General features: G+C 37.1%; 3 protein-coding genes and 1 pseudogene across 4 annotated transcripts; 2 read left to right on the forward strand and 2 right to left on the reverse strand.

Annotated features, from left to right (window-relative positions):
* The first annotated feature begins 1,545 nt into the window (after window positions 1-1,545).
* LOC126794919 (blue copper protein) lies at window positions 1,546-2,659 on the forward strand. Its single transcript, XM_050521716.1, has 2 exons — window positions 1,546-1,779; window positions 2,060-2,659. Exons 1-2 carry the CDS (start codon window positions 1,611-1,613, stop codon window positions 2,458-2,460), a joined length of 570 nt encoding a protein of 189 aa, XP_050377673.1. The 5' UTR covers window positions 1,546-1,610; the 3' UTR covers window positions 2,461-2,659.
* Window positions 2,660-4,062: 1,403 nt separating this feature from the next.
* On the reverse strand, window positions 4,063-4,979 carry LOC126794918 (uncharacterized). The gene has a single exon (XM_050521715.1). It carries the CDS (start codon window positions 4,937-4,939, stop codon window positions 4,274-4,276), a length of 666 nt encoding a protein of 221 aa, XP_050377672.1. The 5' UTR covers window positions 4,940-4,979; the 3' UTR covers window positions 4,063-4,273.
* Window positions 4,980-7,027: 2,048 nt separating this feature from the next.
* On the reverse strand, window positions 7,028-18,787 carry LOC126794907 (isoamylase 3, chloroplastic). 2 transcript variants are annotated; one of them, XM_050521704.1, is made up of 25 exons: window positions 18,579-18,787; window positions 18,346-18,509; window positions 18,068-18,122; window positions 17,899-17,967; window positions 17,553-17,707; window positions 16,246-16,339; window positions 15,866-16,102; window positions 15,425-15,529; window positions 14,668-14,772; window positions 13,718-13,852; window positions 13,549-13,635; window positions 13,311-13,365; window positions 12,910-12,973; window positions 12,213-12,312; window positions 11,744-11,844; window positions 11,368-11,419; window positions 10,808-10,870; window positions 9,974-10,063; window positions 9,820-9,892; window positions 9,009-9,088; window positions 8,587-8,691; window positions 8,397-8,495; window positions 8,241-8,302; window positions 7,731-7,839; window positions 7,028-7,529 (listed from the first exon to the last, which is right to left on the reverse strand). In XM_050521704.1, exons 2-25 carry the CDS (start codon window positions 18,477-18,479, stop codon window positions 7,419-7,421), a joined length of 2,340 nt encoding a protein of 779 aa, XP_050377661.1. In that variant the 5' UTR covers window positions 18,480-18,509; window positions 18,579-18,787; the 3' UTR covers window positions 7,028-7,418. The 2 variants fall into 2 exon arrangements, with proteins under 2 accessions (XP_050377661.1, XP_050377658.1); XM_050521701.1 differs by having other exon boundaries at window positions 18,346-18,786.
* A 1,936-nt stretch (window positions 18,788-20,723) lies between these two features.
* On the forward strand, window positions 20,724-21,769 carry LOC126795846 (xanthotoxin 5-hydroxylase CYP82C4-like; annotated as a pseudogene).
* The last annotated feature ends 1,241 nt before the right edge of the window (window positions 21,770-23,010 follow it).

Below are 23,010 nucleotides of genomic sequence, written 5' to 3' on the forward strand. Positions count from 1 at the left end.
TAATTTGACTGACCTCGAGGGCCCTCTATAATAAGTTAATAACCCAGAAAGATCTACCAAAGCATGAAGCAGCACAACTAAAATGCTTTTGATGTTGATATGTGACCTAAGAGGTGGGTGTCCATTATGGCGATGGAGATTTGTCAGGAATAGTTTTGGTTTGATTGGGGCATATATGAAATTGCTTCACAGAGTACATGTCCACCCATTTTTCCAAAACACAGGTTTGAAGCTTGGTCCTCTGAAAGTTTGTTTTGCTTCAAGGTGTAAGTGTGAACTTTGTAAGTGACATTTATGAGAGTGAACTGAGATTGGTTTTACAGCCATGAAATTTCGAACCCGAAACATCTCATAAACATAAAATGAAGGCAAGCATCTCTGATTACAGGGTTCAGGTCCTTGATCTATTTTTTTTTTTAAATTAGCATCCTTTTCGTTGGTTGATGGAGATTTCCAGATCAAAAGCTTTGCATTTCAAAGGTGACCTGACCCCAACAGCCCTTGAACCAAAACCCAAAGTGTCATCAAACCTTCAAAAAGGTTCGGCAGGTATTAAGACCTACATGTTATAATACACAAACTCATGCCCCTGACGACTTGGATTCACTTGGTAGGTGAACCAATTTACTCACTGAGTGTGACTTCCCATCTCCATTTCGACTTTCAATATATCAAGGCAATCAAATATGTCATAACTCCTACGTATAGGCATGATCAATTTTCTCGTAACATTTCCAAGGGTCTCCCTATCTCTTTCTTCGTACCATTTTAGAGATTTTGAAGAGAAAATGCGTCTTCCTATCCTCCCCTCTTACATTTTCTTTTGACTTTTGGCTATCTAAGGTTTGGTATAGAGAGGGAGAATATTTCTTCAAGGGAAAATTCTCTACCTGCTTATGAGTTATGATGGGATTCTCCTCCAATTTGTGTAGAATTTGCTTCCAACATTGTGGATCTAAATATGATGATTTGGACTTAGGATTCCCTTTGGCATCAATTTACGAAAAAGTTTTGACATTATTGAAACTTAATGTAAGATAACAATGACATCTAACAAGAGCATGCTAACTAAAAAGTTATCAGCCTATGATCTGGGGACCTAAAACTCTCTTATGAGCAATATTTCCTTCTTTACTTCATTCCCAATTCATCATTAGAAACATTGAAGGCCTACTGTCAAAACCCACAAATTAATCTTCTTTAATTTGATAGTCTCTTTATGAAAACACCTGTCTATAAAATGGTCCATCTTGGTGCTTAAACTAATGAGTTGTTTTGAAAGAGAACCACATTATCATAATTGCTTTCATTATATTTATCAAATTTCTTATTTGTGAAGCTGAGTAGTAGTTATATTATCTATGAAAAGAATAAAGGGATACATTATTTGAAGCATTAGGTATGAAGTCTAACTAAAGTCATCTGCATGCAATGAGTTGCTTACAGAATTTTGCATTGAAATGGAATTAAGTGGACCAAACCTCACTTACTCCTACCCCTTTACACCGATATATAAGGGATATTCACTACTCTAGAACTATTATCACAAAAGGCTCTAGTTCTCCTCTATTTCCATTCTTCTAAACTCTCTCATAGCCAGAAGCTCAAAAATGACAGGAATAGGAGCCAGAATTGTGGGTTTAGTCCTTGTTTTTGGCATGGTCATGATGCCAAGCTTGGCCAAAGACTACACTGTTGGAGACACCGCTGGCTGGGCTACTGGTGTTGATTACACCACTTGGACTAGTGACAAGACCTTCGCCGTCGGCGATAACCTGGGTAAGTTGAGTCATTTCTATGTATTCAATGCTAGCTTGATCAGAATTTGGAGATGTTCTCTAGTCATCATCTATATGTTTGTAATTCATATAGTGGTAGAACAAGAAATTCATCACTTTGAGGTCCCTTTAGCTTGTAAAAGGCTTTTATGTGACATTTCATTGAACATCTCCTTTAAAAGGGCGATAAAGCTGCATCTTGACTGAAGTTTAATTATGAACTACTTTGATTAAACTCAAAAATATGTTAAATATGTACTAATTGAGTGTTTACATGGCAGTGTTTAGCTATGGAAGTGGGCACACGGTGGATGAAGTGAGTGGCACTGACTACAAGAGTTGCACCACAGGCAACTCTATCACTAGTGACAGCAGTGGCGCCACTACCATTCCTCTCAAGAATGCCGGGACACATTACTTCATTTGTGGAATTACTGGGCATTGTGGGATGGGCATGAAGCTGTCCGTGACCGTCGGATCAGGATCAACCGCCACCACTCCAGCTGCCAAGGGTGCAAGCACACCGCCTTCCACAGACGGTAGCAACACCACGGATGCCACTACGGCAGTGACCACACCCACAGCCACATCCACTAATCTAGGAACTAGTCTCTCCGGCTCTTCTATTATGGCTTTGATGACAATTGCTGGGGTTGTTTTTAGTCTGTTAGTGCTTTCATAAGTTTGGTAGTTGAGGCTTAGTAGTCTTGCCAGGAGAGAGGCAGTGCTTTGTAATTTCTTCTCTGTTTAATTTGCATTACCTTCTGAGTTTGTTTACATTTCATCGAATATGTACGAGCGGTTGGTTTGATTCAGATGTGACAAATATGTTGGTCTAATATTTTATTATTTATGGAGCATGATTGAGATTCATATCCTCATTTTCGCATTTGATTCTTCCAACTCTACACAACTTATGTAACACTCTTTTTTGACTCTGAAATTGGAGAAATTCTACCGTACTGTGAAGGTAATAATTCAGCTACAATATGTCAGTTGCAAAATCAGATTTCCTCAAAGAATGACATTTGTTCAGAGCCTATTAGGAACTCGGAGCATGGAGAAACCAGGAAGAGGCTCTCGTAGTAAACAATCCACAAAAGCAAGAGTAGAAAAGCAGGGGAAAGGAAGAACAACTTTCCTAGCTGAACAAAGAAACAATTGAAAACCATCGGAGGATGGTTGCAGAAAGGGTACAACGTAGTGAACGTACATATTCAACTAGGATGTCACCGGCGGAACTAGCTCAAGCCAAAACAGAGTGATAGGCTGGTGGCGCATGGGTAAACATATATTCATAACTCAAAACCCAAACTCAATCGAGTAGGGACTGATTAAACCTAATCGAAAACTGAAATTCTAAACAAGGTTTGAGCAAAGGTTGCACCAATCCAACAGTGCATTCTCGAGAAAATAAGAATTATATAGCTGTAAATTTTCCAATTTGAAGTTTTTAACAACAAGGAAACTGAAGCGAATTCAAACAACCAAGTATATATTTTTAACTATTCAAGCTTCCACCTTCATTTTGAACCGAAACAAAATAACCCCGAAGAACTCCAATACGTACACCTATAAAACAACTTATCAAGCGATTTATACAACACTTTTTTCTAAGCCTCATAATGATTCATAGTCTTAAATGGTGCCAAATCCTAAACTCAGTGCATTTTATTTTCACAAGGGCAATAGCAGCGCCGGAATTTTTTTTTTTTGAAGAAAACTACTGCGTTTATATAAAAATGAAATCAATGTCATAATAGTCATTACATACCACTCTGTTACTATCTACATATAGACAAAAAGTTGTGAATGACATTCACGATGGTATATAGCATAAGTCTACTCATTCAACATGAAACTCAACTTATTCAAGTACATCTATTCTACCATTAATCTAGCATGAAAATCGGCAAAGAAATGCCTAAAATACAGATAGACAATATAGAATAGACAAAAAGCCAAAACATGGGCGTTAAACCAGGTTTTTCATTTTTACTTTTACATCTGCAGGGGTCTCTTTATTTTTTTATTTTTAGAAGAAGGGGTCTCTCTATGACTCTATCTCACTACACAACAAAAAGACCAAACACAAATCCTCAACTGTGAACTGTCCATGTCAAATCAAACCAACACAAACCTCGATTAACTAATTAAATCATGATTTTTTTTAGAATGTAATTAAATTAAACAAATCACTTAAATCCATAAATCCGCAGTAGTATTACTATTAATAATAACAGAGATCCACTGATAGTAATATCCAAATAATGTCATTATCATCCTCCTCCGTCCAAACCACCATACAACCAAATCACCACCGAAATCATTCTTAATCACCCCGGAATTATAAATTCTCTATATCTACTAAAATAAAATAAATTCAGGCATAATAAAACAATATTTAATCTGTAAAACAATACGAGATCCACGACCGTCTTTGAAGAGTGTGTCCATATAACAAAACGCGACGTCGTATTCATCCTCCTTATCATTTAGTGCAAAAGCCATGCAGCGATGGCGACAGCTGTGAGAGACCCAGCGGCGTAGGATCTACTGGTGGAGGCGGAGGATGGTGCGGGAGCGGCGGCAGTGGTCGTGGGGGCTTCAGTTGGGGCGGCAGCGGTGTCAGATGCTGGGGGAGCAGGTGGGGATGAGCTGGTGGGGGATGAGGAGGATGAGGATGAGGATGAGGATGAGCTCGAGTGTTTTGGGGAGGAGGAGGGTGATGAGGAAGAGGAGGAGGTTGGTGGGGAGGAGGAGGTGGGGGACTTGCTTGGAGACTGACTGCTGCCCTGTGGAGACTGAGCCTTCTGAGGGGAAGGAGACTGCGACGACTGCGGTGGAGGAGTCTGAGACTGCTGGGGAGATTGAGACTGCTGGGGTGACTGAGATTGCTGCGGTGGTGGTTGAGGTGCCTGAGCCTGACCTTGGTTCTGACCCTGACCCTGTCCTTGGGGTGACTGAGCCTGTCCCTGACCCTGGGGTGACTGAGCTTGACCCTGACCCTGTGGTGACTGTGCCTGCTGACCCTGACCTTTGTTAGATGGAGAAGCAGCCTGACCCTTGTTGGGGTCGGCGGAGGCAGCGTTAGCGAGAGGAGCAGCGACGGCGGCGAAGGCCAACATCACGACCAATACAACAGCGGAGGAGCGAGCCATTGTTGGAGAAGAACAATGTCGGTGTTTGAGGAGTGGGAGACTCTTTGTTTCTCAAACAGACACAAAACCAATACGATGATTTGGTTGTGGAGAAGAGAAGGGAGGGGTATAAATAACATGGCATGCATTTTTGGGTCTAAACTTGGTGGACGAGGTAAACGCGTGGGCAATGATAGCGTTACGAAATTAGCGTCAATCTTTCAAAGCCAGTCTGTAAGTTTCCTATTTCAGTTAATTTTCACGGTTGTAATTAGTAAATCGCGTTTCTTTTGGATTCAACTGTGTCGAGAATCATTGGTAGACATTAATTTTTGGAGATTATTTACAGTTTCGATTCGACGCGTTCTGGCTCTCCTTAATTAACTTTGTTTTGAGTAATTTTCTGTTGATTACATTAATGAGCAGGAATTTACGTACAAATTAAGGGAAGAAGTGGTGCTATTTTTAGGGTGGAGAGTGAGCGCCACAAGTGGCGTGTTGTGATTCTTCATTAGTAGAGGTGACAAACAGGTCAAGCCGGCGGTATTGTGATTCTTCATTACTAATGAATCATTAGTGAACATTGTTTTTCATTAAATTAATTTTTAGAAATGTAAATTAGACCAAGCCAAACAAACAAATGTTTTATTTACATAAAATCTTCATGTATAAATTCTGGATGCAAATCATGAAATGAACAATATCATGCTTCCTTGGATTTTCTCCGTTTTGATATACATCTTATATCTTATGTTATGTACATATTTTTTTCGGGGTTCTTGATATTATGACCAAAATCATTAATGAATGAGATTTCAAATAAACGACACTAGTCATGTGTGGTGTGAATAACTTTCCACATAGTGGCTTGTAACATCTCTATAGAATAAGAGATAATTTTTTTTTATGTTCTAATTTTACTATTTATCTTTCTATCCTTTAATCATTTAGCAGAATTTTAGCTTAACACATAATGAAATGATATATGTGTAACTTCATAGGCTATTTGGTTGATAAAGTAAGTGTGTTATAAGAGTATAGATGATGCTTGCATAATTATGAGAGAAAAAAGATTTACGAAGCCGCATTTAAACTTAGAATGTGTTGTTAAGTATCGATCCAGAAATATCTTTTAGGAGAAACGATAATAATAGGGGAAATTGGCATCATTGAAATGGAACGTACACATGTCTCAAAGTGTTTTACTGATTACTTTTTCATAGCTTAGTTTTGACGAAGAAAAGCATAAAAAAACTGAACAAGTTAAAAGGTAGTCCTCTTGCACAACACCATGTTGTGATTTGTACCACAAATTGGCATCTTTGACAATACAGTATGTTGTGATTTTGGTTGCCCTTATACACTCAAACACTCCATGTTGTGCCACCATGCTCATAGCTTCATATGCAATGCTCCTATAGTTCTGTTAGATCATAATCCCCGCACAAAATTGTCTTGTTTATTTCAGTTTTCAGGTAAGAGTTTACGAGGTACAAATTTTCTTGTACCCTCTAAAAAAGTTCAACCCGAGCCGAACTGAAGGAGCCGAACTGAACTCTCAGTCTCGGTTCCGACCGTCGACAAGACCGGACAATGACATAGATATGGGGAAATTGGTCAACAGAGCTGTTCGGAAAGTGGCAGTATGTTTGTAACCAAAACAATAGTTGTCATTTGTCAAAAGCAAGGGAGACATCAGACATGAGTCGCGCCGTGGACATAGCGCAACTGCCTTTTCCATTCCAAATGAGAAAACTAGAAACCCTCTGCATATTTTTGCTTTTACCCGGGGAAATGTTGAAAACTCGTTTGAAAAAGCCCCAAAATTTCACCATGCCTTACATTCTTACAAGTTACAACACTAGCTAGCTCTAGGTGGTCGGATGATTATAGATGCACAGATCTTGCGTTGGTGAGTCGTTAGCAATCATGCCAAAGCTAATAATCACATACGATATCATCACGCATGATTGATCACATGATCACGTAATTGTGTTGACCAATTAACCACATTGTAATAATACAGTAAGTGTACAATCCGTATGAATACTAGAGTAGACGAAAGTGTACAACATATGACATGCTTGTGGAAAATAAGGGGAATTGAGAAACTGGAATTGCCCTCCAAACATGGATAAAAAGCTTTATATACTATTCGATATATTATGACATGACATTTGGCGGCTGAGGTTCCCTATATATGCCTCTGGTATCATTTGCTTTAGATGCTACATATCAACCTCATGAACGACCATGCCTCTGTTAATATTAAGAGTAATTACAAGCATTAGCTCCCTCTGCATATACAAGGTGGAGGACGACAGTACCTTATTGGCGATTTGAAGTACTGAACTACTCCAACATGAAACTACTTTATGATATGAATGTGGATGTGTAGAGTTCAAAGACTTCACAGTAAATCAGTGTCCCAGATAGAAATTAGCAATTCTTCAACCAGCGGTCGCGTGATCACCATTGGCGAGCAGCTTGAGTCGTGTCATCATTTTGCTTCAAGAAGAATTGAGGAATAAGGAGCCATGTTGTAAGTACCTCCAATGCCAGGGACGCCTTCAAGCACAAAGTCATTGGGAGACTCGAGATTAGTGTCGACCTGCAATTTAACACGACTCATTATTAGAGGAGCAGCATAGTCACAAGCAAAAACCAAGACAATAGCAAACGGCAACCAAAAACAAAGAAGGGGACTTTGCACGATGGATATATTGAATGAAAGAATCGGAAGAAGATATCAGGTTACCAGTGACAACAGCTACAAAACTAGACATATATACAAAAGTGGCAATTAACTAACCACGCGAAACCATTTCCTCTTTTCTGGTGACGCAGGGATTGGAACTTTTATAAAATAATCATGAGCATTGAATGCTATGTAGATATCTCCTCCATTATTGTCATGAAACCTGCAAAAGTATATCAATAGACAAGTTATCCAGTAAACAGAGTGAGCCGTTGTAGTGTAATTTAGGCATAAGACCATAGCTAATCTCATATATCCCCTTGGTTTCCAGTGCAAGTGGTCTCAAGAGTTACTGGGTTCAAAGACTGGCTAAACTTTTGTCTGGGGACAATCCAAGTGGGAACAAAATAAACCAATGTATCTCTACTCCTTCAAGAAAGTCGAATAAGGAATTTGTCCAAAAGAAAGAAAACCCAAAAATAAAATTTCATTCAGCAGGATCATGGTACCAAAGTGCTGCCCAATAACACAATCAAGTGTGTGACACTCCCCTCATACAAAACCTTTGAAAGCCCAGATAAGTGTATCAGATTAACATAACTAAAGACAGCAGTAATTTCTTACGTGAATGCAAGAAACTTGCTCTCAAAGTTGTCCCAGTTGCCTTCATGCCATGTCACATCACTCTGCACAAATCAAAGTTTGATGACTCTTAGAAGAAGAAAATGCTAATCAACAAACGAGTGAAAAATAAGAGAACAAGGATAATGAAGAGATTACTTTCTCAAGAAATGTATCACGACCAAATACTCGATGATTTTTTCGATAGTTTATCACCTCCTTGAAGAACCTGAAATGATTATTCTTTCGTGATTCCAACTGCCATGCCAAGAGATTATTCCATATCATTCATCTATGTTAAAGGCAAAAAAAGAAAAAAAAAAAAAAAGCAAAACCTAAAGTAACTTACTAGTCCCCACTGGAAATGGTTTATAGCAGTATCATGTCCATAACTGTTGTTATTCCCATATCGAGTATGCCCATATTCATCTCCCATCATCATCATTGGTGTCCCCTGGACAAATGGAGTCAAAATAATGTTTCGACACCAATGCTTGACAGTACAATTCAGATACTTTGGGGAAATCAAATGCAGCTAGAATCTAAGAAAGAATGTTTAGATAATTGGGATAATGATAATTTCAAATTTATTTGCTGCCAATAAGCAGACGGGATAATGACTGTTAAGAGGTATAACAATATTTAATACTGCCAATTTGGAACATATATCTGTGTTAAAAATTTTAAGTAGTGTCTTTACAATACCAACAGAAATAAAAAATAAGATATTGCTTAAATAGGGTATACAAAATTGGTTTTCAGCATGTTTACCTGAGAGATCATCAATGCCAGATGGACATTTTTCATTTGCCGAGAGCGTATAGCTTTAATAGTAGAATCATTGGTTTCTCCTGAAAAATAAATACAGATAAAGTAAAAGGACTTCACCATATGGGAATTAAGGAAATATGACATAAAAAAAGGTTACTGCAAATTAATGCTACATCTTGGGTTCATAACCCGCTTTCCTCCTGACAATTGAGCAATTTCAATAAACAAATTGTGTTGAAAAAAAGTCTCGGATCTAAGACCAAAGGTCAACCATTCAATATACGGATGTTAAGCAACGGAAGTGGGCGACTAAATGTCCACGTCCCATTTGCAGGAGTAAGCATGTTTCTTCTTGTGAAGCAATAGATGCACTATATATATGATAAAGGGTACCAGGACATTTTGTCATAACTCATATGCTTGTAAACCACTAGTTCACTGCCATTTGACAATATTATAATTGATAATTGGTAATTGCTATTTCATTAACCAATATTTGTGAAAATAAATAAATACAAATAAATACGCACACTACCAAGACCTTTAAAAAAAGAAAAAGTAAACAATTAAAACTCAAATCTAAGACCCACAGACTTGGAAGCAATACAACAGTCCACAAAATATGTGGACTCCAGAACAATATCGCCTATAGAATTGTAGGCAAGATAAGAGGTATCCATGCATAGACTTGCATATGGACTTCTAATCCCATAGACTTGGCCACAATATTTCAGTCCTCAACAGCTTTACACATCACAGCTAAAATCTGTTCAGAAAATATTAAAAAACAAGAATCGGATTTTAGTCCTACCTTCATGACCACAATTCCAGCTCAAATTATCATTGCTTCCATCATTTCCCCCTTCTCCATTAGCATGATTGTGCTACAAGACCAACTATCATGAGAAGACTGCATGACTAGACTTCCATTAATGACAAACTTTGGCGGGTAGGAAAGTTAGTACCTTAAAATTGTATGAAACGAGATCATACAGAGTGAACCCGTCATGAGCAATAATAAAATTAATACTGTGGTAAGGCTTGCGCTTATTCATCTGTAGAACAAACAAAAACTGTTAGATCATACATTATTAGAGCATACAGTCAATGTAGCGATAACACAGTGCATCAAAGGAATAAATGCAAAACAAGAATGGGATGCGAGCCAGATGCTCATCTAGATAGTAGTATGTTCCCAAGAAAACCAGAAACAAATCAAAGAAAATTTCATCTAGAAGCAAGTAGATAATTCAACATCAACATTATGAAATTGACAAGTAGCATCAATGCATCATATTTAATATTCTACTTCTAGGTTGCAATGTCAGATACCAACATCCTTCAATTACACAAGTTAATAAACAGAAATTTTAAACATCATATTCAGGGGTCCTAAAGAAATTAGAAAAGAAAACTACACACATTCAATATTGTTAAGCATGGGCATGATGGTACAAAAGGATATCTGATGTTTTGGACTTTAACTCAAGGATAATTTGTGGAACAGAAAGATGTACAGCTAGTACATGAATGTTAGGCTTTTATTCTTTTTTATTGTGACTTAAGGAACTTAGGCATCTCTCTATCCAACATTAGGCCACGATTAGAACTATCAGCCCTACTTAATTCCCTTGATGGTCCCACCTCCACGTTCAGTGTTGCCAAGCTTTTTTGTTTCTGGACAAAGTATCTGGGGTGGAATAAAGGCCCGCCAAATTTGTTTGACAGTCATAAAACAAGATTTGAAATCAAAGGTAAAGATACTATTCAAAATTCGTTGATGAAATACCCATGCTTACTTTGTAAAGGTCAGCAGATCCAGACACACGAGTTGCAAAAGTTCCTTTCATACCTGAGTCTCCCTGTATGAAGAAAGCTTATTAAAACGTCTGGAAACAGGATACATACATGTTTTTACAACCAAAACCAATAGGTGTGCTCAGGCATCAATAAATTCCAGATCTATATTTATGAAAGTGGCGTTTAAGGTTTCATTTAGTAAGAGTAAATACAGTATTAAAAACAAGAGAGAACAAGTACAAATCTAATAGTGCAGGGCAGTTCACAGCTGTGGGAAGATTGAATCAACAACAGTGTACTATTATACAACCAAAACTTGAACAGTAAAAGTCGTTGCATTTGTGATAATGCTTCAGACAGCATCCATTTATCTAAACTGAAACACACATCCAAATAGGTTTATCAGATTTCGCCCATATTTCCTAATTCATTTGAGAGATATTCCAATCAGAATGTCCGTATTTCCGATATCCATTGCTCAGTTCTTGAATTATTAGTTACCAATATGATTAAATTATAGACCCATCAGAGTTGGATCATTGTCATATAACAGAACTACCTTTATAAATCTCCTCAAGTCATCACGATACATTCCATTCCATTCGGCCCACCTGCAATTAAGAGATCTCATAAGTAATAGAGGTGAGCCGTCCAAACTTTATTTTTCACACACACTTCAATATGGAGAAATTCTTTTGTAACTAAATGAAATATCATCAAGTATTCAACATCACTTTTGGATAGATTAGTGATAATCAAGTACTATTGTATTACTTGCTTCTTCAAAGGATATGTGCCCTGATAATGTTCTATGTGTTTTTCATCACAGAACCAATTGTTGTTCAATAATAATTGTTAAAGTTCAGTTTAAAAAATCTTGGCCTTATTCTACACATTATATTTTAGTAATAAAGTAGGATTAGTAACATAATTACCTGTCCCAGTTTGGAAATCTTCCAACAAGATAAAGGCCTCCACAATCCCAAGGCTCAGAAATAATTTTACATCTTGATAGAATGGCATCTTTTGCGATAGCCTGGTCCCAAAATAAAGCAAGCAAAAAAGAAACAAAAAATTAAGTCATCCTCCCAAGTCCCAAATGCACTTCTGGAATCGTAATGCTATAAATAGAAGACAACTCAGCTGCTAGCAAACATAAATCATAGAGCACTATGTAATTTATTCATAACAATGAGCAAAACTTATGACTATACACAACCCCCCCCCCCCCCCCCCCGACTATGATCTCCAATTTCTATTTGATTCCACATGTTGGACTTTCTAGGGGAAGCGATTCACATTCAGGGAAAGTGTTAGAATATTGAACAGCAGAATCTATCAATCCCCAACAATAGTATACATGCATATGTGGATGTATGTATCAAACTTCAGCAAATAACTGACCCTAATAAGTGGCGGTGCATCAAGTGGAGCTCCATCTGTTCCGCGACAAAGAACACTAGCAAGGTCAAATCTAAATCCATCCACATGATATTCAGTGACCCTGAGAATGTGTAACAAAATAAGATATATGAAGTATTGAAGATTGATACTCGCTAGCAATTAATAACTAGTATTAACAAACAAAGACTACAGATGTAACAGAATCTAACATTTAATATATTGTAGACAATCTTCGGACTTTTTCAAAACAAAACAAAAAAGACTATCTTCGGCCATAATGTTAACTCCTTTGTAATAAGCTTTTAGGCGCATTATTTTGAAACAGTGAAAAATCAAAAGGCCAGGGAAAATGAAAGGTCCACCCGAGTAATAAACATGATATGTCTAATAAAGCTTCTCAAGGAAAGAAGTCAGTGGCCAGAAATGATCTAAATGGAGGAATATTATTGCTGTAATGGTTATAATACATGTCACACCAGAGTGTTACTCTAGAGGGGGAGGGGTGGGAGCAAGTAGAATTATAATACATGTCACACCAGATGAATAAAAGATACTGAAAAATTGAGCAGGTGCCTGGATGATAAATGCTAAGTACGTATTAAGAAGAGAAAAGAGAAAAACCGGAAAAAAAATTTAAAAAAAAATGTAGCTAGCAATAAAATAAATCGCTCTGAGTTATCTGCATTTGTGTACTTACCAGTGCCTTAAGCTCTCAATAACAAGCTTCATAACAACAGGGTGGTTACAATTTAATGTGTTCCCTGAAGACGCAAATAATAAACATTCTGAGAGTTGCATATATTTATGACAAGGCAACCTGTTTTGCTTTCAACACTCAGCATGCTATCAGAATCACTGATATCAAATCCATGTACGTTTTTATGGTAATGGTAAAGGAGAATACCAGCTACGAAAGACAAAAAGTATATAATTGTAAACTAGAAATAATGAGCAACATCATCACGATACGACATTAATTAGGTGCAATGTCAACAGTGAACAAAAAAGTGATAACACAGCAGAAAACTAGGTATAATATATATACAGGATTTGACATTTTAAGGGAAAGAAGAGAGACAAAAAGGACAACTGAATTACCACAGCCCGAGAAGTTCAGTAATTGGCCATTGCTTGGGTCCAGCATGTAATAAACCTATAGAGGAAGGATACATCGTCAAACAAGAAAACTCTGATCAGATATAATAAAATTATTCTCTGAAGAGTATTGCCAAAGTAGAAATATCAACTGACCTCAGCCTTAACATCTTTGGGCATTGAGAATGATAAAACCAAGAATAATAAATCTAAAAGTCTCATAAGAGAAGTGAGACATCACCTTATTATCTATGCCACGAAATGATGTGGTATAAGTGTAGGCGTCATCAGCTTCATTTGTGTGATTATATACAACATCCAAAATAACCTGAAGAAATGAAGAGATTTTACTACTGTAACGACAGGCACCTTGTTCACAGAAAAAGAAAAAAACCAAAAAAGATGTTTACCTCAATCCCAGCACCATGCAAGGCTTTAACCATTTCTTTAAATTCATGAGAAGCTCTAAGAGGTCCTCCACCAGCACTTGCATAACGGCTCATAGGGGCAAAGAAGTTTATTGTTGAGTAGCCCCATGTATTAATCTTGAGCAAAAAAAAAACCATTAAGAAAATATATTAGATCACTTGGTTATGCTAGAACTTAATGCTCAACACCATTAGAAAGTGAGAAAATTGATACATATATATTCAGTTTCAGTTTTTTGGAGTATATTAGAAAGCACAAGAACAGATGAAAAGACCATCCAAGTGATCTTGGGTAATCAGCTTAAATTTCATTTGGACAGAGTAATTACATCCCATTGTACAAGTACCATAAGACTTGAACACCTTATGAAAATAACTATGCCATGGTGATTCTTTATCTAATTTAGCTGAAGAGATACAGTTGTCTCCCTCATTTATTTCATCTGTTTAATCAGCATCCCATCTTCCACAACGATAATCGTCGTCTTGATTTTCATAGGTGTCCCAAACCATCAATGAGAGAGAGAGAGAGAGATCCTCATACTTTGAAGGTGAATAAAAGTACAAGGCGAATAAAAATACCAATGGAAGTAACCTAATTAGTTCTGACCATTAACACTAACAGTCTCAATAATCTTTGATTTTTCATATGTTATCGTGTAGTGGTAGGTTCAGATATTAAACCGTCCAACTATTAAACAGTAAGCTTCAGTGACATGGTATAACCCTGAGGCGAATTTTTTTCTAGTGCATGTATAAGCTAACCAGCATAAAATTTGATAGATAGTGGAAATTCAGTTCTACATAAGTAAATAGCTTCTAAGTTTGCATGGAAGCAGCATAAGAATTGTGCTTTTTGAAACTTGTAAGGCAGTCCTACATTAAATGGTGCCTTTGATAGATGCAAGAGCATGAAAAACTGATTTACTTACCATGTGATCTCTAGGATTTGAACGCCTTTGAAACTCAAATTCATCAAATTCAAAGACAGGTAGCAACTCTACAGCATTGATGCCAAGCTTTAAAAGGTGTGGAATCTTAGAATTCAAATGAAGGGGAAAAGTCAGAGAAAAGCAGCAAACCAGAGCAAGTAAGAAGATATAATATAAATAAATCATACAATGGATGATGAAGGACAAAAAAAGGGACAGTACAGTAGTCAAGTCTTGTCTTCAACACGCCACAGTCTACATCATGAAAGAAAGAACTACATGTATTCACATTGTAATATCTTTTTCTGAACATTCAGATCCAGAATTTAGGTATCCTTGGATCATTTCAATTGAAACGATAGATATCCACTAGTTTTCTCTCATGACAATTGTGTCCAACCATAACCATAACCATTGACCAAGAAATTCTATGACCAATATCTATAGGCATTACTTCAAAAATAGAAAGGGACCTTCAACATCTCTTTAGTAACTTGATCATATTCTCAGTTTTCTCTACTTAAATTGAATCATCATTTGATCATTAATAGACTGATGAAAGGCAGTATGACCAGACCCAAAATACCGTCTATATTTTCACCAGCAGCTTGTTACTATCAACTGTTCATAGTTTCTTTGGAAGATAATTATCTTAAAGTTTCTTGGAATCAAAAGAAGGTATTTCTTAGAAGACGTCTAAGGTAAAGAGGGATAAAATTAGAATAAGAAGAGGCTCAGTTGATATTATATAATATACCTTGTCAATCAGACCACGGTAGCTACCACGAACATCTGGATCCAGACCACTGGATTCATCAGCTGTAAATGCACGAACATTCATTTCATATATAACAAGATCATTCTGCAAAATCATGAACAAACAAACAGGTTGTGGTTCAATAAGATTGTTTTGGAGTCTTCTTTCAACTAAAAACACGAGAGATAATCAATACATCCATTTAGTCCAAAAAATTTAAAATTGTTAATTAAAAAATGAGTATTACTTCATAAGACCCATGAGTAGAGTCTAGGCTTTATTTAAAAAAAAAATTCTCATCAAAGAATAAAATAAGATTTACGGTGAGGGAGATTGGAAGACCAAGAGAGGACCTATCAATTCCACCTGATTGAACTAATTTTTCAACCGCGTTGTTTATCTTGTTAAGTGAATGACAACTGCATGGGGCAATTTGTTTACCTCAGGAATATTTGGAAGCTTGTAGTTGTCTCCCCAATCAAAAGGTGAGCTATCAAAATCATACGTCCCAAGAAACCCAGATAGCTTGTCTTTGGAATCTCCAAAATACCGGCGGCCTTCAACTAGCTTCGCATACGGATCTATTAGTACAATGCTGCTGTCAAATCGATGCCCATGATCCCAACCTCGAGGCCCATCAATACGGTAACCATAAAGCACATTGCTCCGGGGAAAATCCTGTAAATAAAGAACTTTAATCATCATGACAACTGAGAAAAGGGACAGATATATATATCAATAAGAAAAAATAAGAGAGGTAGAGGGAGACAGAAAAAAAAGATTAATCTGTGTTCAAGGGAAACAGTATGTGAAATGTTTACCTTTATACATATGTGCCAAATGTCACCAGTCTTATTCTCATTAGGATCTAAAGCCAGCTCAATCATTCCACCATCCGGCCCTCCAAACTGTCCCCTGACAAAGTTATATTTGTTTTTAAAAAATCAGGAAGCAGAGATGGGAAGGATATGGAGAAATGGACTTCAAAATCAAACTACACAGATGTTTGGTAAAAAAACAATTACCAAGTGTTATAGCAATAGCTAGAAACAACAGGCAGAAAACGAGAATTATATTTAAAAGACATAAATCTATTGGGAAAGCAGACTATTCATATGAAAATCACTCCTTGTTAGAAACAAAGAATCAAAGAAATGATACAAAACTTAAAAGTAAAACAACAGTTTGAACTAAAGGGAAATAAAATAAAATTATACAAGTTCTACAAAATCCAAACTAAAATTACAATCTGAACTGATAAAATAATAAAATCACACTCAGGTCAAGCTCCCTCTCATCAAATACAAAGACTCTATGAACAGCTAAAACTCTGAAGTATAACGAAGTTACAGGATAATTTGCAAATTTGAAATTAAGTTTACAGGATATTTGCCCATCTGTTAGCCTCACTGTCCCATGACTTACACCTGCAAGGACCACCAGTTTCCACCCAAATTTGCATAAAATTGATGAGCACACCCCTCTGGTTTTTTTAACAAAGCAACCATTTCAAGATGAACTCAGCTTTTCTAAAGTGTCATAAGTATTAGTTTCGCATGAACCACTGACCATTTTTACTTTATTTTTTTTATATATTTTTTTAAATAACCCAGAAACCTGATAGCAGGATATTCAGTCAACTAAGGGTGAAGCGATTTACACGAAAATGTCCCAAAGCACGAGCCGACTGATTCTTGTAACCAACTACCCCAGACAAATTCAAGGAGACTTCTCTGTAAACTTTGCATCTTTTATTTTTTCATCAGCCAGGTTCCTAAAAAGGTGAATTACGAGGAGATAACTAGAAAAAATCAAAAGGAAGTTATGGAAGAAACTGGGAGCATTGTTGATTCAGAGTTGAGAAAATTCAAATAAGATACACAGGCGGAAATGAATATCCACAATCCTCGTAAAAATGAATAGATGATTTGGTGATAGAGGGACATCAAAAAGGAAGTCAGGAAAGAAAAACTTTATCTACAATATGATCCAACCCATTAATTGAACTTGAAACATGCACCTAATGAATTAACACTGCAGTAGGACATATACAATTTTATCATAGCTGATATTCATTATCTAGAAATGGAAATTAACTAGATCAAAAAAAAAAGGAAATAGAATGCACCTCTCAGCAATTGTTACGCATAGTGTGACAGCAGTTGCGTGCTGTGAGAAAATGGCAAAATTGACCCCACGTTCAACTTCAGATACACCCAGCGGAAAAGCCTGACCTGGAGAAGTTTCCCATGACTGGCTGGTCTCTGGCAGTTGCGCTTCTTCCTATTAGCACAAGCAGTGAACACATGACAATGCGGAATATCCATCCAAACATAGTGAAAAGAGGGGAAAAGGAGAACAAAATTAGAAACAGGGGGAAAGGTACTAGGTCCTTTCACATAAGGTTGGAATTTTCAATCTGGGATTATGCATAAAACCCTTCAGTCACAATATACAACAGATAAAACCAGTACCTCTAGTACACTTCCCTGAGCACCCTGACCGTAAGCATTAAGTGAACCCTGCTTGACATGATCCCGGGTCTAACCTACGCCAAAATTTCAGTCATATAATCAATAACAGCGCAAAATACAAAATAACAAATGGTAACCTCACTTGCATGACAGAAAGATCAAAACATGCCTTTCTCACAAGCCCTTGTCGATTGCTCCCCGTCGCTTGTTTACTCATCTTCAACCTAACAATACCATTAGAAAAGATATTAGCACCGACCCAAACAACTCTCCACATCATTGATCATTCCATCATAAGGACACCACTTTCACTAAGCATCACTGGTGAATAATACACTCAACTATCAACCTTGAAGCCAATAACTCTAATCATTAAAAGCAACATTACTAAAAAAAAAAACTCAAAAGCCAAAACAAGAAAGCAGAAAGTGTAACAAGAATCACTACCCAATATCAAGAACAGGGGAAGCTACAACACACGACGAAGCACCAGCATGAGTCGGAAAGGTTGATGAAGAACCAAAGAGCGGGAATCTCGAGACATTTGAATCGTACAAATGTGGGCTAGTACGGAGGAGCATCTTCGACCTTTCTCGATTACTACTCTGATTCTGATGATGGCAAAGTTTCATAAAAGAAGCAGAGCCTGAAAGAAGAGCCAAAAGGGTGTCGGAAATTACCAAAAAGGAGCTGCCTTTACGACTCAACCATGGAGATTGGGACTTGGGAGCCAAAGAGTTTGGATCATTGTTTGTTTATAAAATGGGGGTGAATTTCCCAATGCCTGGGATTGGAGTACGATTGAGGCAAAAGGGTATTTGATCTTATAGGAAAGAAAGAAGCTTTGTGATTGAATCAGTTGAATTCAGAAACGGAGTTAGAAGAAGGAAGAGTGGAGATGAAGTGAGTGAAGAAGCTGCTTCTTCATGTCTGCCACGTGAACGGACGCGAGGGGAGATGGGTCATATCTCGACACTTGTCTCTTCCTTTCTTTACAGAAATATCAGCAGAGGCTTTCCTTGGATCTTCTCTACTTGTTTTTCTTCTAGTTTTTGTATTGTTTTGCTTTGGATCTTCTTCGGCTTTGTTTTCTATTTGTTTGCTTGGATCTTCTGGTTTGGTTGATATAGAATAGAAAAATATCTTCGTTCGCGGTTGGAGTTGAGCTTGTGTTATTGGAGACCTGTAATCAACGGCGTCGTTGGTTCATTTCCGAAGGCTACTCTATGATATTACTTGCATCGATTAGTTGATAACGTGATATAGAAGATTGTACAAGTTCAAATAGCTCCCCTGCTCAAGTTCAAGTACTTTTATGATGTTGAGAATTGTTAGTCTATGATATATGATGTATTTGAAGAGTAACATATGAATGTTGTAGAGCACTGACCATATGTTCTTGTATGTCTACTTACTACTCACTGGTCGCATCATGTGATTTGTTAAAAGGAACTTCAGGAAAAAATAGACAAAGACCATGCCCATTTGATCAAGTCACATGAAAAGGTTCTGGGGGACCTTCTGTTCATGTTAGGAGTATATATAGCAGTGGCAGGGCACCATGTTATGAAGGAGACTAATACCGATTCACTCTCACTTGGTTTCTTCCTTGTCATGAATCATCCGTGCGTGTAGTTCAATCTCTCTTTTAGTTAAGGCATCCTTCAAAGTGCATGTTCAGAGTGCAGACATTGGACAAAGATTGTTCTAATTTGTAATTGATACTTTTACACAAAAATAAGATGCATTCTCCTGCATTCTCATTCATATATTTAAATTCTAGCAGAAGAAAAAGGCACCACTTAACTTAGGCGCATTTTAAAGTTTACACATCATACTCCTGGCCTTCAGATTCACTGCCTTCAGAAGAACGGAACCTTATGTGCAATTATTGCAAACTTGAAATCGGCAACCGGGCAACGAAATAAATATAAGAATTGTTTCTGCTTCATTGGCATCTTACCAAACAGACGGGTAGACTCTCTCCTGGGTGCTCATCAAAAACATTATAATGTAGACTGACTATAAGTAAACATTTGCTTCCAAATAAAATTAAACTACTCCTAAGAATAACATTTTCTGAAGAATAACTTCTTTTCTCTGATTCTTTCTTGCTCCTGGGACTGCACATATGAGCATGACAGTGATGACAAACAAAGAAGTGTGTTTTCTTTAATGGTGGATAAAAGTCACCAACAGATCAGCAGCATGCATGATCGATTAAGGTATACTTAACCAAATCGGTGTTCAGTCTCTTTTACGTTATAGTTACAAACCAGGGAACAGATGAACAAAACAAAAACAAAAAACAACGACAATGTTTACCTCTGAAACTAGGCTAGAGCGGACGCATAAGATGAGCAGACGATCGAGCCAAAAAAAAAAAGCATGAAGGATGTGGCAGTTACTTGTTACTTGTTTGTAACATGACGAGGCTATATATATAAGATCAGGCCTTATTGGTAGTTTATGTTTATTTGTGCATAATTTATAATAAAGGTTACTAAACGTATGACGTTAATGCTTGTACCAGGTGACTCTGGTACCACCTTTTTTATCTAGGTTCACGTCAACAAATAATGTACGTGTCTTCTAGCTAGTTAATAGAACTATCATTTTCTCAGCAAGAAAAAAAACGTTCTCTGTCAAACAAAGATTAGGTGACTGTTTTTTAGATGTATTAATTTCTAATAATAACGCACAATTTGCAATATATCTAAGTCGACTATGACTTGTTACACACATGCATATCATGCATGCGTCCGTAAAGAGTTCATCATGTATATTGTTTTTTCTTTCCCTTTTTTTTTTAGAATAAACGGCTAATGCGGTTGTGTAATGTAGATGATATATATAAGTTATATAACCTAATAACCCTATTTGGTCGATCTGGTGCATGGTCTTGACTCTTTAGCAACATATCTAAACATTTGGTCAAGGGGATTAGGCAGAATATGCTATACGTACAGTACGTAGTACGTCTTTCAGAATTAATTGCTCATTAGTCATTTCATAATTATTCTTATTCATTATACTTGAGATCGATCTTCTTCGTTCATACCTTCATTATTCTTATTCTATGAAAGATAATTAGCGTGGGCATGCAGTGATAACTTAGTTCAATTTGTCGAGCAACATACTGTTTACATGTTGCTAACTGCCAAGTAATATATTGTACGTAATCAAATATTAATTGGTACTTGTTTTGTATTCTCTTAGGAGTTATAGATACTGTAACTGGGCATTGACATGGATCCTGACTTTACTTCTCAACCATCGGGAAGCCCTAAAGAAGGCTCAACAAGAGTTAGACCAACATGTTGGAAGAGAGAGGAAAGTCAAGGATTCAGTCATTATCAAAGAAACCTTGGTTTATCTCCAAGCCATTATCAAAGAAACCCTGCGCTTGTACCCTCCAGGACCGACTCCAACCCCTGATCACGCGAGTCCACGGAAGACTCTGTCGTCGGCGGTTACCATATTCCGGCAAAAACTCGCCTCGTCACCAACATTTCCAAAATCCAACGTGATCCCAAGATGTGGCCTGAACCAAATGAGTTTCGACCTGAGAGGTTTCTCACAACCCACAAGGGCATCGATTTTAGAGGTCAGAATTTTGAGTGATACCCTTCACTCCTTCAGCAGTGGTAGAAGAACTTGCCCCGGAATTTATTTTGCCCTAAAGAGTATGTCTCTTGTGCTCGCTTCTTTGCTTCGCGGGTTTGAACTTTCGACCGTAGGGGATGAAGTAATTGACATGAGTGAGGCAGGGGGACTAATCATAAAGCTGGCAAAGCTGAAGTCATTCTCACTCCACGCCTTCCAGCTCGAATCTATGAGCATTAGTGTTTCTTCCCCTGGCTCGGAGTAGTTCTCATTGTTATATACGCTTGTTGCAAAATAAAGGTCTCGAACAACGTTGTAAAGATGAACGTTGCCATCTCAGTCAAAGTGTTCATCAGGATTCTGTTCAAGGTAATCTCTTATATATACATTGGACGGATTTTTAGGTTTGGACTGGAATAAAGATTGAAATGTATGCTATTTGAGATTCATAATAAGGCATATTAACCGCGATGGATTATGTAACAGGACACTAGCTTCCAGAAAGTGTTTATGTTTATTCATCAATGGGGTGTCTGGACTCTGGACTCAAATACTTGAAAGTCTGAAGTTTCTTCATCGAAACGATTATCAATTTTTCATGTTCTACTACTGCTTTAGTACTTCAATTATGTAATAAGGGATTAAGCGTATCTTGTGTTTATTGATCACTGATCCTCTGAAATTATCTCACTTATCTCAGACAACAGAATTGTGATTGAGCTAATTAATTGTTCTTTTGCCAATTATATATACTAGTAAAGTAATCTTGTGTAAGCGTATATTACAGCTGATTTAGATTTTGTTAATTAGTTACTATGTCGTTTCCATGTTGGCATTATTACTAAAAATTCTCTAGTTCATAGCTTCAGATAATCTTGTGTAAGCGTATATTACAGCTGATTTAGATTTTGTTAATTAGTTACTATGTCGTTTCCATGTTGGCATTATTACTAAAAATTCTCTAGTTCATAGCTTCAGATATCTTCGTTCGCAGTTGGAGTTGAGCTTGTGTTATTAAAGACCTGTAATTTCGACGCCGTTGGTTCATTTCTGAAGGTTATTCTGTATGATAGATTAGTTGATAACGTGATATGAAAGTAAATCAATATAAAGACTACTAGTCTAATACCTACTACTCACTTGGTTTCCTTCCTTCTCATTAATCATCTAGCAAATCAATATAAAGACACGGCAGCCTTCAGTTCAGGCACTCAGCCGCCCTCTGGTCCTGGAAAGAAACGGCATCAGAGAATACACAGATTCACACTGCTGACATTGGGCGAAGTTTGTTCTAATTTGTAATTGAAACTTTTACACAAAAATAAGATAGAATCTCCTGCAATTTCATTCATATGTTTCAATTCTGGCAGGAAAAAAAAACCACTCAAGTACAGGCGGATTTTATAGTTGCAGACTCCTTCAGATCCACTGCCCTCAGGGGCTCAGGCAAACGTAATCTTGAATGCAATTATTGCAAACTTCAATTCGGCAACAAAAAAACAATTT

Source organism: Argentina anserina, chromosome 5, assembly GCF_933775445.1.
Source record: "Argentina anserina chromosome 5, drPotAnse1.1, whole genome shotgun sequence".
Taxonomy (NCBI): Eukaryota; Viridiplantae; Streptophyta; class Magnoliopsida; order Rosales; family Rosaceae; genus Argentina; species Argentina anserina.